A 23,743-nucleotide genomic window follows, 5' to 3' on the forward strand; every position below is an offset into this window, starting at 1 on the left:
ATTACCAAACATAACTCAATACCAATAACACAGAATGGCAGCATCACAGTATAAAACTTAAGAACACTAAAAAGAGGAAGAAAATCTTCACAGCTTTGCTGACTTTGTAAACAGTCAACAGAATAGCAAAATAAAAAAATAAAAAAATAATCCAGACTTTTTTTTTTTTTTTTGCAAATTCAATGTCACGTTGAATAAATTAAATTTAATAATAATCAATAAGTACTAGGGCTGTCACTTTTGTGAAAAAAATCATTTTCTATTTTTAAGACATAAGTATTCATTGAATTGATTGTAAAATCGATTTTCAATGTCTAAAAAAAAGATGTTTCCTTTTTCAACGTCAATAAACGGACGAACGTAAAGAGAGAGCTGGAAACACTCAAGTCAGCAATATTTCTTATTTATTGGCATGAAGTTTCATGGCAAAATTTTCGGGGTCCAGAGAAGAGCGTTTTTTGTTCACTACATGTCCAGCTGTTGAGAAGACGGACTCTGACCGCACTGATATCCCAGGACACTCAGGTAGGCTACAGCTGCGCAAGGTGGGGGTATTACTGCCAATTTTCCACCACAAAAGCCGGTCGCTATCAGCTTGCAATGGTCCTTTTCAAAACTCAGAATCTCTTGTAACGCGAATGAGGAGATTTCGCGTCTACCGTGCCGCGAGACCTCCAGACGTGTGGAAACACGTCTTTAAATTGTAAGTTATAATAACATAATTTGCTGATGCTAACATTAACGTCAGCAAGTTCGAGGTGCATTACGATTAGCAGCAGCATGCACATGCAGCACATTTCACGTACTTTCTAGACTAGACTGGACTAGACTAGAGCAATTATTAAATATCTTTCTTGTTCCCCCTTTTTTGTTACATATACATGGCTAAAATGTGCCTAATATTTCTATAGGCTAATGAAATAATACCGGCATTTAAAAAAAAATCATTAGGCTATTTTTGGTGCCCCCTACGCACAGTGCGTGATGCGCGTGTTGGGAGCGGCGGCGCTGATTGAGAGATTCAATGATTCGTTATCAGATTGTTTTTGGTATTTATGAGAAGAAACTGAGAGAAAGATTGTTACGAGAATCAGAACTCACCTTGGATTATGCTGTTAAACTGTGTCAATCCAGTGAAGTAGCGAGACAGCAAGTGAAGCAGTTTGATGGAACTAATACAGACGCTATGTCATTTCCCAGTGTAGAAGTTGATGCCATTTCATTCAGAGACAAGAGAAGAGGTAACACAAGAGGTTTCAGAGATAATGACAATGAAACATTCTCATGCAAGCGCTGTGGGACCAAACATAAATTCAGACAGTGCCCAGCTTTCGGAAAAAGATGTTCTAAGTTTAATGGTCCCAACCACTTTGCAAAAATGTGATTTTCAAAAGATATGAAGAGGGAAAATAAAGTGCATTTAGCGGAGGAGGCAGATGACAGTGATTTGAGCGACTCATTTTATGTGAACATGGTTTCTGAAGAGAAAGTAAATCCGGATGCTGAAACGTGTGTATCAAGTGATGATTCAGTCAAGTCTTCGATGTGGATTGTTCCTCTTGTGGTTAATGGGACCGTAGTACCCTTTAAATTAGATACGGGTGCAAAAGTGAATTTAATTAACATCAGAGATGTAAAAGCACTGAAGGAAAAACCTTGAATTAAAAAATCTACAGTTCCCCTCAAAGCCTATAATGGACAACCAATTGAAACGCGAGGAATATGCAGACTAAACATAAATGTAAAAGGAAAGATGAAGAATTTGATGTTTGTTGTAGTTCCCAATGGTCATGAATCTCTTTTAGAAGATAAAGCGTGTTAAAACCTTCATTTGGTTAAAAGAGTGTATCAAGTCAACAGGGAAACCGTAGTCTTACAGCCTGTCTGTGACAATATAACTGACATTGTCAAACAATTTCCAGATGTTTTTGAAGGCCAAGGCACACTGCCATTTACCTATAAAATACAACTGAAAGATTCTCCAGTCATTCATGCTCCCCGGTGGGTCCCTGCACCTCTGCGTGAGGCCTTGAAAAAGGAATTGGATCGCATGACCCAATCAGGAGTAATACAGCGGATTGAACAACCTACAGACTGGGTAAATTCTATAACTTGTGTGAAGAAGCCTAATGGTGACTTAAGAGTGTGCTTAGATCCTAAAGACCTCAATGATAGCATCAAACGAGAACATTACCAGATACCCACCCGTGAAGAGATCATTAGTGACATGTCAGGAGCTAAGTTTTTTAGCAAATTAGATGCATCTCAAGGATTCTGGCAGAACGATTGGATTCTGAGAGTAGCCAGTATTGTACATTTAATACTCCCTTTGGGAGATATTGTTTTCTTCGACTTCCTTTTGGAATAAAATCAGCTCCTGAGATTTTTCATCGAGCTATGGAAACCCTTATTGAAGGTCTAGAGGGTGTTCGAGTATATATTGATGATATTGTGGTGTGGGGGTCCACCATTCAACAACATAATCAGCGATTAGTAAAAGTGATGGAAAGAGTTCGAGCACATGATTTAAAGCTCAATCAGAAAAAGTGTCAATTTGGAGTCACAGAGATCACATTCTTAGGGGACAAGCTGTCTGCAAAAGGTGTGGAGCCACATCCAGCAAAAGTGCAAGCCCTCCTTGACACGCCTCCACCTACGGATAACAAGGGAATTCTGCGTGCTTTGGGAATGGTGAACTTCCTGGGCAAATTTCTGCTAGATTTGTCAGCTTAAACTACCCATATGAGAAAGTTATTACAAAATGATCAGGAGTTTGTCTGGACTTCAGTACATGATCAAGAATGGAAGCAGTTAAAGGAGACTCTTACTAATGAACCTGTCTTTGTTTTTTTTGATCACACACGACCAACTAAGATCTCTACAGACGCCTCTCAGGATGGATTGGGGGCGGTGCTTCTTCAGGCCTTTGAGGATTCCTGGAGACCTGTGGCCTATGCTTCTCGATCTATGACAGAGACTGAAAGACGATATTCACAAATAGAGAAGGAGACTTTGGGTTTAGTATTTGGCTGTGAAAAATTTCATGGATATGTCTATGGATTACCTACTTTTACAGTAGAAACTGATCATAAACCATTAATCTCCATCATTCAAAAGAACTTAAATGATATGTCACCTCAAATTCAACTCCTGATTATGAAATTACAAATATATGATCTGAATTTAGTCTATACACATGGAAAGTATATTATTGTGTCTGATGCACATGTCTCGAGCACCAGTAGCTTCGGAGATCAGCAAAATGGACGAAGTTGAGAGACATGTGAGTATGGTGTATTCAGCGTTACCAGTTTCAGATGAGATGTTAAAGCTGATCGCAGAGGAAACTGCAAAGGATGCTGAATTGCAGAGGGTTATTGCATACCTTCAACGTGGATGGATCAAAGGCAAGTGTCCACAGTACTTTCCTTTAAGGGCAGAACTGAGTGTGGTTGAGGGAATGCTGTTGAGAATGAACAGAATTGTCATTCCAGTATCAATGCGCCACGACTGCTTCGTAGAATTCATGAGGGACATCTTGGTATCGAAAAATGCAAGAGAAGAGCTAGACAAGCTGTTTTCTGGCCTGGAATTAGTGTGCACATTGAGAAATACATAAATCAGTGTGACATCTGTCTAAGTCATCATTATAAACTGGCCAAAGAATCTATGATGATAGCTGCTCATCCTACTGAACCGTGGCAAAAAGTAGGAACTGATCTTTTCCAGTTGAATGGTAAGGATTATCAAGGTTATCGTTTATTATTCCAATTATCCTGAAGTTGAACAGCTCCATCATACAACATCGAATGACATGATTCAACGCATTAAAAGAATCTTTGCAAGGCATGGAATTCCTCATATTGTGCAAAGTGACAATGGTCCACAGTACACTAGTTTTGAATTCAACTGTTTGCGGAACAGTACAGTTTTAAACATACTACTTCAAGCCCACTTTATCCAAAGGCAAATGGTAAAGATGAAAAAGGGGTACAAATTGTAAAAAGACTTATGAAAAAAGCAGCAGCAAGCAGGTCTGATATCAATCTGTCTCTTCTGAGTTACCGTTCTTCTCCACTCAGTTGTGGATTATCTCCTGGGGAGTTATTGATGAACCGAAAACTGCGTGATACACTGACAAAAGTATCCCTGAAAACAGAAAACAACAGTCTATTATTGAAAGAGATGCAACATCTTAAAGAGAAACAGAAATAATATTATGACAAGGGAGCTCGACATCTGAAACCTCTTTCTGAACGAGATACTGTTAGAATTGCGGAGCCTAATGGATGGAAAAGGAAAGCTACAGTCCTAAAAGAGGTAAATCCGAAATCATATCTGGTTCAAACAGAAGATGGCCAGAAATTGCGGAGAAATCGACAGAGCTTGCTTAAGACTGCAGAGAAATGTCCTCCTGTTGATGAGCCAAACCTGTTTGCAGAACTGCAGTCTTGTGAAATGCCCTCTGTTGATCTGCAACGTCATGAAATGCTATCTCCAGGTACGTTTAATTCTGCAGAAGAAATTCGGGAACTCGAGTTATCTGTACCAAAGACTGACATGCCTCTTTTACGGAGAACTAATCGAGTTCGAAAAGCTCCTGTTTGAATGGACTTATGAAATGAACTGATTGTACATTTTTTACAGTTGGGCTGGTGTGAATTATTAGTAATTGTGAATCTAATGTGTTTAAAAAAAAAAGAAAAGAAAAAAAAGAGTGTAATGAGACTCATGTAATGAGTATCTATTGTGATGAGTACTGATTTATGCCTGTAGGTGGCAGTAATGTATTGTATAAAATGAAGTGCATTCCCTAGAGGAAGTGTTGGTAATGGAGACATGCTTTGTGTGCCACATGGAATAAAGACGCCAGTACCATCTATTCTTTAAATCTTTATTTGTTGTCTCTGGAACAATACAAGCACTGCTCTTTGCGTAGCGTCAATTCCCCGTGTATACCAATAATTAAACCGGCGCGCTGCTTTATCCAGCCCAGGCACGTGCAACAGATTGCGGATTCGTTTCACCTGGTACTAATGAGGGAAGGCGGGGTAACGGGCGGTTTGCCGCAACACTGGGAGGAGCATACATGGATATTCATGAGTTTCCTGTTTCGCGATAAAGCGAGATGAAAATATTAGTTCTTTGTCACTGGATCACAACACAGGGGCAATTCTAGGATTTTTTCAACTGGGGAGCACAAGAGGGGCCACGACTAATACAGAGGGGCCAATCTTGTGTTGTTTGAACTGTATATCCAAATGATTTCAAGAGTTCAGTAACCTTTAAAATCAGTAATAAACAGTGATACCCTATTATATTTTAATAGCAGTTATTCACTGCTCTAAATCAAAACAATCAAATACAATTTGTATTAACTTTTCACTTTACAAAAGTCAAAGAAAAACTAATAAATAAAAGAATCCAATGTATGAATAGTGTACAACTCACAAATAATAATATATTTATAATAGCCTTATATAATATATATATATAATAGCCTTATTTATATAAATGCATAATAACATTAATAATTCATAGAAATAAATACACAATTAGTGAATCTATATAACTAATATAAATTTAATATAATAAATTGTTTTTGTTTATTATCCACATCCCATTCAATTTGCATAGCAGCAGTTGCAGTACATTTGCATGGATGTATAAACAAAATCTACTTATGTCAAGGCTAATTAATCTTGAGCATATTGATTTAAAAATATCATATATCCATACTTTGTTAGATAGCTACTTGTTCAAAAAGGTAGCTTTAGTTTAACATGTAAAAAATGTGGATATAAACAGCTTAGAATAGCTTAATTAGTCCAGTGTTATTTTAGTATCAGTTATTTATCATGCATTAAATATTTATGTATGATTTTTTTCTATTTGAGAATGTTTCTGGGTGTCCTCAAATGACGTTTTGTCAATAACTTCTGTGAAAACACAGTACACACCGAATTTGAGACTCATTTTATTTACTTTGACACAAAATTCAAGAAAAATACAATATATTGTATAGCAAGTAAACATCAAGTTATAGAAATTACATACAATTCATTTTAGAGAGAGGGCTTTCCAGGGTGCAGACAACAATCGCGGAGCTATATGTGTATTTTGGACTTTTTTTCACCACAAGTCTGAAAGAAGACATGTTATTGAAGACAAACAGGCCCAATTCTCAAAAATGACCAGTAAAAAAAACGGTGTTTTTGCATGTGTCTCACCCATAGACTGTAAAAAAAAAAAAGTCTCAAGTGTGGAGCGTTAGATAAACATCATACGATTTGTTTGGTCACCTCACTTAGGTGAAAAAAGTCGCTAATCGACTGCATGATTCAATAATGACTTTATTAGAATTGCTATTATAGTTTTTTAAACAATTGCTTTAAATTGCGTTGTTGCCTATATCGGCGCGTTCGGTCGAAAAAAAAAAGTAAATCGTAACGCAGTAAACCCCTTTTACATTCAGCATCAGAGGAGTAACGTTATAGTAAATATAATGATTAGCATCTTGGTCTGCTCTAGGAGATAACATCGTCATCGAACCTGGTCTAACGCAGAAAGACGTTAACGTTAGTACCAAACACTTCTTGCACTGTAACAACTCCCTAATCGAAAAACATAAGCTATATAAAATAGATCAACTTATCGTGTGCTTTTTTTCGTTGGAAAACAGCAGCTCACTATTCTTGGTCCTCGTTCAGAAGCATCGCGACGCAATCATGAGTTATTTACTAAACTGAAAGATTATAATTTTAATTTGTGAGTGACAGACAAGTAGAAGGGTGGGGGCGCACTGGGGGGCCAATCAGTTTTCAGGAGGGGCCAGTGCCCCCATAGCCCCTCCCCTGGCTACGCCACTGTCACAACCACTGATCTATAATATAGAACTGGATTGCTCATGACGTCATTAAAGTGAAGCTGCCGCGCCGCCATATTGGTAATCCCTAGTGTGCGAAAACGTTCCATTGAATTAATAGGAATTTGTATGATTTTAATGAGAAAACATCACCTAACAAGTCAGTTTATAAATATGAAGTATCACTGTACATTATTACAATGCAAACACCCTAGGCATGTAAACGGTTATTTTTTAAGTGTCGGGAATGTCCCCTACTTATTAAAAAGCTACGTTCATTACAGTAGTGAGCATCATGAATATGATAAACATCAGACGGACACGACCTCAACACAAAACAAAGTGTTCGTTCTGAAATCTGAATTTATTCAGAGAAAGAACTGACTATATACACAGTACGGATTTAAGAAATAAATACAAAGCTTTATTTCCCAGATAGTAAATTATTATTATTTTTTATTTCATTATAGAGAAATATTAACAACATAATTGTATAATTCATTGTAATATTTTAAAATCCATTTCTGATACTAATACGTTCGTTTAATAATTTCTGAATAACTTTGTTCTTAAAGAAATAAGCCATTTTTGTGTTTGATCAGTTACCTGTGTCGTCAGTGCACAGCAGACACACCCACCTACACTGAAAAAAGTAATTTACTTAAATTTTATTTGGCAAGTTTTTGCACAAGCATTTTTCAAGTAAATTTAACACATTTGGAAATTAAGTAAATCTACTTAACTAAGTTAAGTAAAAAAATTAAAATAATAAGAAGTACATTTTATTGAGTAAAATTTAATTAAATAATATTAATGCACTTAGCAGACACTTTTATCCAAAGCAACTTACAGTGCATTCATGCTAACAATTTTCACCTATCATGTGTTCCCGGGGAATCGAACCCACAACCTTGCACTTGCTAATGCAATGTTCAACCACTGAGCTACAGGAACACTTCAAGATTTTGGATAAATAAGTGAAAATTTCACTTACTTACTTTTTTATTTTGGAAAAGTTTTTACACTAACAAAAAACCCGAAACATATATTCTAGAAATTTCTAAATGTAAAATATTTGTTTTTTTTCAAAACAGTTTTATCAAATGAGGGTAAATAAGTCTCTCACTTCTGTCCCTTTAAACCAGTTTACAGCAAAGACAGCACGAAGGACTGGATGCACATGATAAATATTCTGCAATTAAGAAAACAGACAAAAGAAATAGCACTGTAAAACCCGATAAGTAAACTTTACTCAAACCGTTTGAGTAAACAGATTGCCTTGATTTAAACCATGTAAGTTTTAAAACTTTGCAATTAAGTAATTAAGTGATTAACTAAGTGCTGATTGAGAATTAGTGATGAACAGCTGCTGTTAACAAACAGAATCACTGAAGAAAAGAGAAACACAAGAACTACTACAACTGACTTCAGACACAGACTTAGATGAAATCAACTGAAATAAAATACATGAAATCTCTCAAGATCTGATGAAACAACCCCACAAACAGCATCACCAGCTCCACTTATTAATAACCAGACTGACTTTATTTCTGTCAGACGTCTACAGAAGATCTTATTGAGAATGAACTAAGGTTTAGATGTTGATTTATTGTTTCATTTGAAGTAACCATGTTAGAGATCAGTGTCTGCTTTAGTTGGGCTCTTGACCCTTGATTTATGTCTTAGTCTTTTCAATCTACATCTAGGCACAGGTTAACACCTGATGGCTTTTCTTCTGGGCTTTTGAGTTACAACAAATATGTTTTAGAAACACACGGTTATAACAGCCAGAGAAAAGACTAAGTCAAACTGTTTTGAAAAAAAATATTTTACATTTAGAAATTTCTAGAATATCTGTTTCGGGTTTTTTGTTAGTGTAAAAACTTTTCCAAAATAAAAAAGTAAGTAAGTGAAATTTTCACATATTTTTCACCAGATCTTGAAGTGTTCCTGTAGCTCAGTGGTTGAACATTGCATTAGTAAGTGCAAGGTTGGGGGTTCGATTCCCCGGGAACACATGATAGGTGAAAATTGTTAGCCTGAATGCACTGTAAGTTGCTTTGGATAAAAGTGTCTGCTAAAGGCATTAATTTAATATTATTTAATTAAATTTTATTCAATAAAATGTACTTATTATTATTATTTTTTTTTTTTTACTTAACTTAGTTAAGTAGATTTACTTAATTTCCAAATGTGTTAAATTTACTTGAAAAATGCTTGTGCAAAAACTTGCCAAATAAAAATTAAGTAAATTTACTTATTACTTTTTTCAGTGTACACGATTTAAATATATCGCTTATCCTGTCCCAAAAGACCATAAACACTGCAGATAACATCTGAAGTAAACATTACTTAATTATACATAACATAAAAACGAGTCACGTTTGACTGATCAGCTTCTAATCAAGTTATTTTAGGACAGCGGTTTGAATGTAACTCAATGGAGCTCTCTGCTGGTAGGGATTAGTAAGATGGCGGATCGAACACTTCCAGTGGCTTCACTGTCTGTTGGCAGTTTAGAACGCGATGAGCGATCCAGTTATATATATAGATCAGTGGTCACAACATATTTTATAAAGTTATGTTTCAGCGTAAAATGATATCATGTTTGGAGTATAATTGTTAATTTGCTAAATATTTTATAGATTGGGTCATGGTTAGAGATTGTCCCAATGATTTACCAGAGGTAGGCTATGATCCAAGTAATTGAGTTTACAACTATTAAGCATTTTTATAATATAATTTTACATTGAGAGTGCGTAACATGTTTCTGTTGTGACATGATAAAGTTTATGATGATTATTCTGTCCCATTACTGATCGCAAATGCTCAATCATTCCAAACAGTTTTTAAACAAAGCCAAAACTGAATTTTTTTTTTTTTTTTTTTTTTTTTTTTTCACATATAAACTGGAATATAAACATTCTTAATTTGTATTTATTTATTTTTAATTATACATTATTATTTAAAGACATAAAAGGGGCAAGATTGTCCAAATTAACCATGTGATTTTTGTCTTTAATCATATACTTCATTGTGGTGCACTGTGATTCAGACGAAAATATTTTGAGTAAGAGGTGTATTGTTCAAGTTGTGAAAATCTGCAACCTTGCAGTAGCTACTTAAAAAAAAAAAAAAATTCTACAAACTTATAACAATTACATTTTTTTTTTTTACATTTTAGTAGGAAATGGCTAAACCAAACCATACAGTAATTTGCATATTTTCATTTCAAAGATATAGTAGATCGCTTGCTGATTAAAGGCAGCAACTGATTCTGTGTTGAAATTTTATTTTATTAACAGATGTGGTGAAGTTATTTTATTTACAACACGCCTTTTTAAATATGAAATTCATGGTCATGTTTATATATATATATATATATATATATATTGAGTGATCTCTCTTATGGATCTAATCCCCAACCACTTGATTGGCTCTGTCTCTCTCTCCTCTCCACCTGTAGCTGGTGTGTGGTGAGCGCACTGGTGCTGTCGTCCAGGTGGGTGCCCTTCACTGGCAGTGGGTGAGAAGAGACCCCTCACCCCACATGATTGTAAAGTGCTTTGGGTTTGCAACAATGCACAATAAAAAAAGTACTATATAAAATGCATAATTCATTCATTAATTTCTCAAAAACCTGTTATAAATTCTTATATGAACAACAAATGCAAATAGAGATCTATACTCTACGCACAAACTCAGTGAAAGCAGTTAAATGTTTGTGTTGTCTATGCTATGAGCCGGCCCTCACCTCAGACGTGCCTTTAGAGATAAGTTCATCTTTAAAGATTATGATTAAAATGAATGAGTTTAGATTTTTTTTTTTTTTTCATTAAGTTTAATTTAAACCTGACGGGCACGACTCCAAATTATAAACACTATTAACAATCACCAACTAGCTCACATTTATAACAACTTTTGTTACAATCTACTGATGATGAATAATTTACATTTTGTTTAATTTAGATGTATGATTTAAAAACCATAAACTCTCATTTCAGACTGGAACTTTCTGATGACATCTTCTTTTTGTGTAGTTTATTTTATGTCAAAGCTATAATTCTGCTCTTCCACAATCGCCATGCCCCTTCTGACAAAGATTGAATGTGCATAATAACTTACATTAACATTTTATGCAGAACAGTGTTTAAAATGTTAACTTGCATATAAATAAGAAAAATATATAATTGCCATAAAAAAAAAAATAATAATAATGTTGGCAACTGTAATGCTGTAGCACGGGGTTACACTGGATATCTTATTCTTCAGGTGCCTCTGCTTACCTGTGCTCTTCCTCCCTCGTGAGGTTTACTGGACTGTGGACTGGAACATTGCACTGCAGATAAGAGTTCTCTTGCATTCTCTGCATTACCCTTTTCAGTTGCATTTTCTGAGATACCTCCATGGTTATGAGTTTGTGTTAACATTATTAAAGATAATTTATGTTCTGTAATTTATCTGCATCTTCCTTGTCCACGTCCTTGATATACTGTGACACACATATTGAACTGAAATGAATTGAATTGAACTAAATTGAATTGAACTGAGAGGGAGATAGAGAGGGAGATAGAGAGGGAGAGAGAGAGGGAGAGAGAGGGAGAGAGAGGGGGAGAGAGGGAGAGGGAGAGAGAGAGAGAGAGAGAGAGAGAGAGAGAGAGAGAGAGAGAGAGAGAGAGAGAGAGAGAGAGAGTCCAGCGGTTCCCTCTAGTGTTCAAATAACGTTCAGCACCACGGACAGCGACACAGATTGATTTCGGACACAGCCACAGTCAGTCCAGAGTTCTCATTAACATGAATTAGACTTCACAAACATCTTTATGATGCTGAAAGACTGAGCTTCAGGAGCTGTGTATCTGAAACATAAATCAACAAGCTTTAAAAGCTTTGGAAATCCAGTAAAGTTTTCTTATTGTAAATGTTAACATTTAATTCGAACAGTATACAATACAATGAATAATATACATGAAACAGAGTTATTTTTAAATACAGAGATTCATATGAAAATAAAAAGGCAAACATCCTGCCTCTAGTTATGATCATACTACACACATAACCATAAATATCATACAGTAAAACCTGGGATCATATCAACATTTGCAAATGTCTCTAGCACATGTACAACTGTTAAAAGTGCCAGATGCAAACACATTTATTCATCTTCTTAAAACATGCTTTCGCTCCTTGTTGTAATCTTTAGGCAAACATTTAGACATGCATGTGTGCTAAATATATTCATATCAACCAGATCAGGTATCAATTTCAGCAGCTGAATAACATTTGAGCTCTTATTGTAAATTTATTTTATTCATTTTTTTACAGTAGATCCATCTCTGATGCATTGCAGAATGAGCTTCCAGTCCATGAAGCTGCTGTGAGACACAGTCAGTAAAAATGTGAGGTTGAATCATCTGGACATTCTGCTGTTGAGTAGATCACTGAATCGTCTGGTTTATCTGCTGTTGAGTAGATCATTGAATCTTCTGGTTTATCTGCTGTTGAGTAGATCATTGAATCTTCTGGTTTATCTGCTGTTGAGTAGATCATTGAATCTTCTGGTTTATCTGCTGTTGAGTAGATCACTGAATCGTCTGGTTTATCTGCTGTTGAGTAGATCATTGAATCTTCTGGTTTATCTGCTGTTGAGTAGATCATTGAATCTTCTGGTTTATCTGCTGTTGAGTAGATCATTGAATCTTCTGGTTTATCTGCTGTTGAGTAGATCACTGAATCTTCTGGTTTATCTGCTGTTGAGTAGATCACTGAATCTTCTGGTTTATCTGCTGTTGAGTAGATCACTGAATTGTCTGGTTTATCTGCTGTTGAGTAGATCACTGAATCGTCTGGTTTATCTGCTGTTGAGTAGATCATTGAATCTTCTGGTTTATCTGCTGTTGAGTAGATCATTGAATCTTCTGGTTTATCTGCTGTTGAGTAGATCATTGAATCGTCTGGTTTATCTGCTGTTGAGTAGATCACTGGATCTTCTGGTTTATCTGCTGTTGAGTAGATCATTGAATCCTCTGGTTTATCTGCTGTTGAGTAGATCATTGAATCGTCTGGTTTATCTGCTGTTGAGTAGATCACTGAATCTTCTGGTTTATCTGCTGTTGAGTAGATCATTGAATCCTCTGGTTTATCTGCTGTTGAGTAGATCATTGAATCGTCTGGTTTATCTGCTGTTGAGTAGATCACTGAATCTTCTGGTTTATCTGCTGTTGAGTAGATCACTGAATCGTCTGGTTTATCTGCTGTTGAGTAGATCATTGAATCTTCTGGTTTATCTGCTGTTGAGTAGATCACTGAATCGTCTGGTTTATCTGCTGTTGAGTAGATCACTGAATCGTCTGGTTTATCTGCTGTTGAGTAGATCATTGGATCTTCTGGTTTATCTGCTGTTGAGTAGATCATTGAATCTTCTGGTTTATCTGCTGTTGAGTAGATCACTGAATCTTCTGGTTTATCTGCTGTTGAGTAGATCATTGAATCTTCTGGTTTATCTGCTGTTGAGTAGATCATTGAATTGTCTGGTTTATCTGCTGTTGAGTAGATCATTGGATCTTCTGGTTTATCTGCTGTTGAGTAGATCACTGAATCGTCTGGTTTATCTGCTGTTGAGTAGATCACTGAATCGTCTGGTTTATCTGCTGTTGAGTAGATCATTGAATCGTCTGCTTTATCTGCTGTTGAGTAGATCATTGAATAGTCTGGTTTATCTGCTGTTGAGTAGATCACTGAATCTTCTGGTTTATCTGCTGTTGAGTAGATCATTGGATCTTCTGGTTTATCTGCTGTTGAGTAGATCACTGAATCTTCTGGTTTATCTGCTGTTGAGTAGATCATTGAATCTTCTGGTTTATCTGCTGTTGAGTAGATCACTGAATCTTCTGGTTTATCTGCTGTTGAGTAGATCACTGAATCGTCTGGTTTATCTGCTGTTGAGTAGATCACTGAATCGTCTGGTTTATCTGCTGTTGAGTAGATCATTGAATCGTCTGCTTTATCTGCTGTTGAGTAGATCATTGAATAGTCTGGTTTATCTGCTGTTGAGTAGATTGATGATTCTTCTGGTCTATCTATTGTAGTGCAGATAGTGTGGATGTCTTTGTTCTTGCTCTTCATCTTGTTGATATCCTCATGTTTGGGGTTGTTACAGTCAATCTCCTGCAAAATAACTTGTCATCTTCCAAATCTTCTTGTTTTTAGCAGTTCATAAATATCAATCATCATCAACATTATCACTCACCTCTGCAGTGTGTTCATTCAAAGAAAGAAGCACAATGGAGACTGTCAAAACATGGGGAGAATTAATGTTACATTCAAACAAACAATAGGAATTTTCTCAAGAAATACAGTATACATGTGCTTAATCCAATTTTGGGGCTTTTTGCCCGGAAGTGAGATAAACTTGACAAAACTTTCTATGTTGGGAAAGCTGTAATTTCCTCATTTGTAAAAATGATACTATTTATTTATTGGCCAATACTCTCTACTGATGGTTATATTTAGGTTTATGTTTCTTTTTTCAAAAAAAAAAAAAAAATCATGTTTATATACAAATCAAATGTTAAAAATTGAATTGCCACCTTGTATATATATATATATATTTTGTAAAGTATAAAATAAAGTAAATAAAAATGATCATTAAACTAAAAACTAATGGAAAATCACAATTTTGAGAGCGTATGCAAGTGAATGTGTCTCTCTTTCTCTGTATGTGTTTGTGTGTCTGTGTGCACCTACTTAAAAATATTTAGGGGACAAATTTGAGCTTTTTTGAGTGGCAACCTTCAAATGGCCACAACTTCTCCAAATCGTTTGTAAGCTTGGAGACTACAGTTTCACACAAATGTGTGCTATTTGAGTTCACTTTTTGATACTTGAGTTAATTATGTTTTGTGTTTGTGTTTCTTGAATGAGAACATGGTTAAACTTGTGCAAAATGATGGGGTTTTATGTAGAGTTTTGCAGAAAACACTGAGCAAATTAGAGCGTGTGTGCATACAGGTTAAATGTGTTAAAAGTTTTGACAAGCATGTGTTGGTTTTGAGAACTGTATGAATGGTTTGGAAAATTGGGCCAAATGAATCAGTTATAGTCTGTTAGAAATCAAGGAAAACTGTAAAAATTATAAAAATGCAGGACGATTATTTTAAGGGGTAGGGTTAGGTGTAGGATTTGTATAGTGTGATAGATACATTCTGTACAGTATAAAAACTAGTAGGTCTTCGGAAAGTCCCCATTTAGTAAACCTGTGTGTGTGTGTGTGTGTGTGTGTGTGTGTGTGTGTGTGTGTGTGTGTGCGTGCGTGCGTGTGTGCGTGTGTGTGTGTTTGTGTGTGTGTGTGTGTGTGTGTGTGTGTGTGTGTGTGTCTAAGTTCTTGACCTTGTGGTGAAAGCCCAGATTGTGTAACTCTTGGTGATTTCTTGCTTCTCTTCCTACACAACACCGTCAGCGCAGCGAGGAAGATGATCATCACGAGGACTAACCCCACAGAGACGTAGATGACAGACTCTGTGCTCCAGACATCACCTGTCACACACATTTAACATACTTTAAACTTACTTTCCCATTTATTATACAGACCTAAACAGCACAGTATTTGCATTCATGAGTGTATATCTGATTAAAATTCAAGATTTTAGCTTCTCTAACTGCTCTCAGTTTTATTAAATTAACATTCAGTAGTTATAGTACAATTTTCATGAGTTCACCCCCTTATTGAAAAAAATAAAATAAAAATAAAAATAAAAATTACTGGTTATAATGGGACTTGCATTGGGTTTATTGGAGACTGTAATGATCTCTGTGGGTCTCTACAGGTAAGTTTGTCAACTTTTATTAGTGGCTTGTTGAAATCATTACATCCTAGTAGAACATCTCCTGAAACACATTTTGTAATGTTTTTAATGGTTAATAATTTAATGGTTAATACAATTTTAGGTGTCATTGTCGACCATAAACTAACCTGGAAATATCATATCCAGCATGTTTGCAGAAAAATAATGAAATCTGTTGGTATACTGAGTAGAGTTCGTTCTGTAATTGATATTTCATGTATGAAAACATTATATTACAGCTTGATCTATCCCCACATTTTGTACTGTAATATTGTTTGGGGTGCAACATGCCAAACATATCTAAATAAGATTTTATTAATACAAAATAAATTCTTAAGAATTATGAGTAATTCAAATAGATTGTCATCATATGCTCCGCTTTTCATAAAATATAACATTTTGACAATATTCAATGTTAACATCTATTGCATAAATACCTTTATGTACAAGTATGTGTATATGACAAATATTATGCCCAGAGTTTTTAATAACTTTTTCATGTATTCTTCGGATGTTCATGCTTACTCCACAAGGCGCTGCAAAGATTTTTATCTTCCTTTTTGTAGAACTACAGCCAACCAATCTACACTGAAATACAGAGGGCCTTCCCTCCGGAATCATTTAGACCCTGCTTTAAAGACTAAAACCACTCTAAATTCTTTCAAAAGAGAGCTGAAAATAATGTTAACATATAAATAAGTTTATCTTGGTAATTTGTTTATTAAAATGTTTGATGTACTGATTGTATTGTCTTGCTTGATCATGTAATTTTACATTCATTTAATGAGATTTTGGGGAGGTGGTTTCATAAGACCTTATTGTCTTCTCACTCTCTCCCGCACAGTATTTTGTTTTCTTTTTTTCTTCAATGGATTTGTAAAGTTGTATTTTGAATGTTATATGTGCAAATAAACCTTCAAACATTCTAGTTTATGGTTTATAATGTTTGTAAAGGTATTTGTAGAGTAAGCCATTAGGTTTTCTGTGATGGTTTCTGTTGTTTGTTTCAGCAGGGCTGTTAGTTTGGAGCTGATTTCAGACCCTGTTCACACTCGCTGTTAAGATGTTTTTATTGATCTGAGCACAAGTGAACAGAGCTTAATACAGACCTGAACAATACACCTGAGAACAGTGGCTAGAACATTTAAAAAATAATCTTAAGTTCACTTTTCTTGTTAGTTAAACTACACCATTTTGAAAATACTGATAAAAACACAGAAACATCTATCAACATATTGATTCATAAAAAATATGTAGCATGCACCATTTTTTTTTTTTTTCACTTTGAGCATCAGTGCAGATGTTGATGAAGAAGCTTTGGAATTCTTTTTTTATTATTTATGTTTGATCAGTGAGTATATCGGGCCGTCGTTGGTCTTGATGTTTTGTGAACGTGTCACTGTTGAGTAGATCAGATCTGTTCTGTTGTCTGGTGTTGGATCAGGCGGCTTCATATTAGCATAATAATCACAGTCTGTATCCGTCACCTGATTGGTCGAGTGGATGTGACTGGGGTTTGAATCAGGCTGCTGATTGGTTACTGTGGCATAAACAGCAGAGTCATGTGGGCGGGTGTTGAGGTGTGATGCAGGCGTCTGATTGGTTGAAGATGCTGCAGTGATGACATCAGATGGTCCAGGGTCACTGTTTACAATCTCATACATGTGGACACTCTGAAAAACAACATATACAGCAATAATTTACTGGTTCATAGATAATACTGATAATCATTTCTGATCTTCTACAGGTAAAGATTTGATCTCCCACCTCTGTGTTGTGCTGTACATTTTGCTGAAATAAAGCTGAAGGGACCATGAAAAGAGAGAAAAGACAAAGTCAAATCAACACAGACACTCACAAAACACTTTATAATCACAAATAAACTGTTACCTGTCCTAGATTTCCTCTTTCTCTTTTTGAGGATGAGGAACATTGCAGAACACAGAACCAGAATCAGCAGAACCGAACCCAGACCGCCAGCAACAGAAGACAGACCTGAACACAACAATAAAAAAACAACTGTCAAATGAACAATGAATAATATAAATCATATTGGTTATTGTGCTATTAAGAGTGCAGTACTGGAAATGTGTTGCTGTTATATTGTGTAACCGAAGTGAAACCGTGATGGTAATAGTTCAGAGGAAAACACTTCTGTCTACAGCTGACGTGAAACCAGATTAACCACATGACGTCTGATGTGTACATCACTGATCAGGTTCATCATGAGTCACAAGAGTTAAAATATCTTGCATGTTATCATTGAAGACACTGTTGCATCATGGGTAGTGTAGTTTGTGTGCTTACTAGTGTTTGACTGAGCGAGTTGAACAGCAGTACTTCCTGTTCTATTTTGTTTCTTTCTCCCAGTGACAGAAAAAAAAACAAAACACATGAACACACATATTCAGATCATATTGTGAATATGAATGGAAGTTGTATTTTCAAGTTATGGTTTCTAATAAAGACACATTTTTTTTTTTTTTTTTATCCAAAGCAACTGAAAGTACACTATAACACCAAGGAAGCAAATATCTGGAGACTGAAACATCATTCTTCGACACAGATGTAGATTTCAGACCCTGCATGTACAGAAAGACATTAAACACATCTAATCTCAAAAGAGTCATCTAATAGATGTCTTCAACTACTGTATAAGCTCACTATCTAAACAGTCAAGAAACAGAGTCATATGCAGTGACAGACAGATGAACTGACCTGCTGATGTGTGCTGATCTGTGATTGTTTCTTTTCTGTCTGTGATTGTGATGCTGCTGGATCGTGAATATATCTCTGTTGTGCTGAAATATGACGCTGTGTTTGAAAAAGAGCTGATAGTTGAAACCTCTGCAGTCTCCTTATCTGAAGAGGAAAGATCATTATTGATACTGATTCAGATGAATTCACACTGATTTTGATATCAAATACACATAATCTTTCATGTAATCTCTGGATAGATGTATCTTATACTGAACAAACTCAAGTCTAGCAGACTCAACAGTATATGAGTCACTTACAAGATTTACTGACTTCACTCACTCACACTTTCTACACCATCAAATAATATTAATAACTTACCCTCTTTAACCTGCAACATAATCTCTGAATAGACATCAGCTAAAGTCCTCTCCACTCCACACCAGTATCGTCCCTCATCCTCTGTTCTCAGGTCAGTGATGCTGACGGTGAAAACTCTGGCCGTCGTGTCATCAGTCAGAGAGAATCTCTCGTCTTCAGCTGGAGATCCTGATTTAACAATGATGTCTTTAAATCCAAAGATACACTCTCCTTTACAAAAATACTTTGAATTTGATTCGTATCCAGATTCGTAGCTGCATCTGATGTCAAGCCGTTCTCCTCTGTGTCCAAAAATTGGAGTATGAGCAACAACAACAGCTGAAAACAGACATATTATTATATAGATATGAGCAAGATATATCAGAACTGAATGATAGTGTACAAATATAACCAAAATCATAATGCAGTGACAAAAAAAAAGTGATAAAAAAAAGATGAAAACTTCAAATTCTGTACAAAAAACCTCAGAGTCTTGAACTCACCTGTAGAGATGTTGGAAAAGACGAGCAGAACGACACACATGCTGAACATTTTACTGAAATATGAGACTAAATTCTGTGACTAATGTTAGTCTTTCTCTTCCGTACTGTGTGAGGAAATGCAGAATTGTACTTCCTTCCTCTTTCTGTCTCTCTAACCTCATCCAGGTCTACATCTTCACAATGACACTGACCTTCTGTCCATTTATTATACAGACCTAACAGCACAGAACCTGCATTCATGAGTGTATATTTGATCAAATTCAAGATTTGAGCTTCTGTAAATGCTCTCAGTTTCAGTAAATTAACCTGTTATATTCTGTAACTGAAGTGAACCTCAATAGTTCAGAGGAGAACACTTCTTTGTACAGCTGACATGAAACCAAATTAACCACATGATTTCTGATGTGTGCATTACAAGAGTTAAAATGTATCATTCAGGACACTGTTGCATCATGGGTAGTGTAGTTTGTGTGCTCACTAGTGTTTCACTGATTGAGATGAACAGAAGTACTTCCTGTTTCTGGTAGTTTCTCTCTCTCTTTGATGAGTCAACAATGACGGAGATAAAAACTATTAACTCTGAATGTGCTGCTCAGTAAGAGCATTGTGATGGTACTAACACCATGAACACAAAAACTACTCATCTTATCTCGTGAATATGAACAGAAGTTGTATTTTCTATTGAAGACACTTTCTTATCCAAAGCAGTATAAAAGTATAAATAATTAAATAACAGAATATTAAATGTCTCTGTTGTGCTGAAATATGACGTTGTGTTTATAAAAGAGTTAATTGTTGGTTCTTTAGAGGTCTTCTTCACTGATCAGTGTCAGGAAATATCAACGTTAAATACACAAAATCTTTCATGTAATCTCTGGTTTAATGATGTATTTTATACTGAACACACTCAAGTCTAGCAGACAATCAGCTCAACAGTATATGAGTCGACTAACAAGATTTACTGACTTGATCACTCACACACACTCAGATACAATTAATCACTAACTGTGTAACAGCAACAATATTTCTGAATAGACATCTATAAACGGTGAAGTCCTCTCCACTCCACTCCAGTATCGTCCTGTATCCTCTGTTCTCAGGTCAGTGATGCTGACGGAGAAAACATCAGTCAGAGAGAATCTCTCGTCTTCATCTGGAGATCCTCATATAACCACAATGTTTTTATTTCCATTGTCTTTACAAAAATACTTTGGTTTTGATTAATTTCCAGATGAATAGCTGCATCTGATGTCAAGCCGCTCTCCTCTGTGTCCTGTGACTACTTTTGAAGAAACTACAACAGCTGAAATCAGAAACATCATCATACAGAGATGCATTTGACAAAGACACATTATAAGACCAGAATAATAATTTACAGATATAATCCACATGAGTGAAATCATCATAATGCAGTAATAATAATAATGCAAATAAAAAAGTGTTAAACTGTACATGAGACCAAAGTCTATGACAAACGTTACAGTCTTTCTCCTCTGTACTGATTGAAGAAATGCAGCATCATATTTCCTTGCCCTTTCTGTCTCTCTAACCTCATCCAGCTTTACACATCTTCACAATGACACAGATCTAAACAGCACAGAGTAAAAACATGTCATTTTGATCAAAATCAAGATTGTAGGTTCTGTAACTCGGGTTAAGTTTAACCTTCAATAGATCTGTTCATTTTTCACCACAAGTTTGCAGCTGATTTCAGTCAAATGTACATCATCTGGTCATTGATCATGACTTGTGTGTGGAGCTGTGTATTATCACACATCACCTGTAGAGAGCGAGATGTAGCTCAGATCTCTGACCTTCACGCTTGAGGTGAACAAAATACTCATTTACTGTTGATGAGGTGTACTCTTTACAAAGAATTAAACCATTTTTATTTTTAGTAACTTTTCTTGTCAGTAACATTATACAGTTTATAAAATACTGATACAAACTCAGATATTAATTAATTAAACTGTCTATATATATATATATATATATATATATATATATATATTTTTTTTTTTTTTTTTTTTTTTTTTTTCACATCAGTGCAGATGTGTGTTGAAGAAGTTTTACAGTCTTTTATTATTTATGTTTGATCAGTGAATATATCGGGCCGTCGTTGGTCTTGATGTTTTGTGAACGTGTCACTGTTGAGTAGATCAGATCTGTTCTGTTGTCTGGTGTTGGTTCAGACGGCATCATATTAGCATAATAATCACAGTCTGTATCCGTCACCTGATTGGTGGAGTGGATGTGACTGGGGTTTGAATCAGGCTGCTGTTTGGTAACTGTGGCATAAACAGCAGAGTCTTGTGGGCGGGTGTTGAGGTGTGATGCAGGCGTCTGATTGGATGAAGACGTTGCAGTGATGACATCACTGTTTGGAATCTCCTCATACATAAGCTCAGCCTGAAAAACAACAAAAATGATTTACCAGTTCATAATGATCATCAATAAATAATAATGTAACATGTATTTCTGATCTTCTACAGGTAAAGAGCTGATCACCCACCTCTGTATTGTGCAGCACATTTTGCTGAAATAAAGCTGAAATATCGATGAAAAGAGAGAAAAGAATGAGTCACACATACTCAAAAATGAGTTTATAATCACAAATAAACTGTTACCTGTCCCAGATTTCCTCTTCCTCTTTTTCAGAACGAGGAACGTTCCAGAACACAGAACCAGAACGAGCAGAACCGAACCCAGACCGCCAGCAACAGAAGACAGACCTGAACACAACAATAAACACAAAACAACACAGAACTGATTCTGATTATACTGCTGAATAAATAATAATGATCTTATCAATTACATAAATGACTTTAATTATTGAAATATTCAACATTTTTAAATATTGTAAATCTGTTGCTGTTATATTGTGTAACTGGAGTGAAACCGCGATGCTGAACCACAGTCCTCTGAGGAAAACACTTGGCTGATGTGAAACCAGACTAACCACATGACGTCTGATGTGAGTATCACTATGATCAGGATCATCATGAGCTGAAATGTGTCTCAACAAATGTTAAAAAAAATTGCTTTTCTCCAAAATATACCAAATGATAAAACTGGTACTGGGACTGTTGCATCATGGGTAGTGTAGTTTGTGCGCTCAGCGTTTGGCTGATCGTGTTGAACTGCAGTACTTCCTGTCATTGTTCTTGTTGTTTCACTTCCTGTTCGAGGTGTCACTGACAGAGAGAGAAAAAAGTGAAATATGAACATGCTGCTCACAATTAATAATCATTTTTTTGTATAAATGTGTCTGTCAGATGAATGAATACAGATGTTAAGACGTCATGGAAAACCCATCTAATGTAAAGCTGTGATTATGTCCAGATTATTTAATTATTAAATTATTTTAAATGTTTTTAGAAGCTTTGTTGCCTCTGTTTTCAAGAGAATCAGACTAACTATTGATTATTTGATAGAAATTATGACTTAAATTATTTATGTGAATACACCCTGGTCAACACCAAGCTTCGTTGCAATTTCTCTGAATCTTTAAAGTCTCTCCACGAACGATTGTACATATGCGGATAGACCGGATACAGGTGTGTGTGCAGCTCACCGATTCAACACATTGTATTTATGTTGCAAGTGATAGATGTTGTTATCTCTTTCGTGACCTCCGTTGAATGAGATACTAACTGAGGGGAAGAAATGCATGTCAAAAGAAGGTGGAGTTTCAGAACACTCCCACTGATTGCGTAACCGTCACAGACCAATAGAAGCTCAAAGTTGTTTAGGAGCCAAACAATGGGGCGTGAACTCCAAAATGGGGCGGGGTCTCCTTTCGCACAGAACTTTCACCATCGGCTGTTGCTTCAGCCAATTGTTACTGACTTACATTTCAAAATAAAACTTTATAACTTAAACATTGTTTCTAGTTCATCTAAAATAAAATATGTTATACATAATAAATATTCTCAGTGAGAGCAGAGGCCAAATCTCATGGCCAGTGGTGTTTGGACACAAGTCTGAACCTCTGCTTCATGATGTAAAGGGGAATCACTCAGGAGCCGTCCCAGCGGAGGGGAAATATTTTACTCTATTGTTTTATTCCAAGCAACGGAGCCGTCCCGTGACACAAAATCCACAGGATATGAGGGGGTAGTGATGCTCGGTGTAACTTAAAAGGTGCCATTGTCTGTTGAGTCTCATATCACAAGATCTTATTAACTGTTTATGTCCTGAACTGCAACTTTCTTTACCACAATACGCAGGGCCAATCCTGTCATTCAGTCAATTTCACTGGTTAAGGTAAGGTGTGGGGTAGGTTTAGGGGTTAGCTTTTTTGTTGCATATTTTAAGAAACACTTTAACTGACACAACCAATAAAAACTTCAGAATCATCTGTGGGGCGGAGTTCTCTCAATGGGAGGAAGCCACGCCCTATTTTGGAGCTCCCACCCCATTTTGGAGATCTCCAGGCTGCAGTTATACCCTTCTCGAAAGCATAGACAGAAAAAGAT

General features: G+C 35.8%; 4 protein-coding genes and 1 long non-coding RNA gene across 8 annotated transcripts in view; 2 read left to right on the top strand and 3 right to left on the bottom strand.

Annotated features, from left to right (window-relative positions):
* Positions 1–23,743, top strand: part of LOC127949439 (B-cell receptor CD22-like) — a 336,416-nt gene that overhangs the window by 187,936 nt on the left and 124,737 nt on the right. The gene's annotated exons all lie outside the window — the stretch shown is intronic.
* LOC127949510 (CMRF35-like molecule 1) overlaps positions 1–23,743 on the bottom strand; it is a 70,417-nt gene that overhangs the window by 44,575 nt on the left and 2,099 nt on the right. The window lies entirely within an intron of this gene.
* LOC127949583 (uncharacterized) overlaps positions 1–23,743 on the top strand; it is an 89,051-nt gene that overhangs the window by 33,113 nt on the left and 32,195 nt on the right. The window lies entirely within an intron of this gene.
* The window catches only part of LOC127949451 (translation initiation factor IF-2-like), a 77,386-nt gene that overhangs the window by 21,035 nt on the left and 32,608 nt on the right, over positions 1–23,743 (bottom strand). Inside the window, exons 4-5 of one of the 3 annotated variants that reach the window (XM_052546767.1) lie at positions 15,251–15,397; positions 14,112–14,152 (exon numbers count right to left, since the gene is read on the bottom strand). In XM_052546767.1, coding sequence (XP_052402727.1) covers positions 14,112–14,152; positions 15,251–15,397 — 188 coding nt within the window. The remainder of the gene's footprint in view (positions 1–14,111; positions 14,153–15,250; positions 15,398–23,743) is intronic. The other 2 variants (XM_052546766.1, XM_052546765.1) reach the window with 2 other exon arrangements.
* Positions 16,758–19,360, bottom strand: LOC127949518 (CMRF35-like molecule 1). The gene is made up of 6 exons (XM_052546967.1): positions 19,266–19,360; positions 18,784–19,101; positions 18,424–18,567; positions 17,596–17,700; positions 17,473–17,507; positions 16,758–17,378 (listed from the first exon to the last, which is right to left on the bottom strand). The coding sequence occupies exons 1-6, from the start codon at positions 19,312–19,314 to the stop codon at positions 17,040–17,042; spliced, it is 990 nt and encodes a 329-aa protein (XP_052402927.1). The 5' UTR covers positions 19,315–19,360; the 3' UTR covers positions 16,758–17,039.

The sequence above is a fragment of the Carassius gibelio genome, chromosome B1 (assembly GCF_023724105.1).
Source record: "Carassius gibelio isolate Cgi1373 ecotype wild population from Czech Republic chromosome B1, carGib1.2-hapl.c, whole genome shotgun sequence".
NCBI lineage: Eukaryota > Metazoa > Chordata > Actinopteri > Cypriniformes > Cyprinidae > Carassius > Carassius gibelio.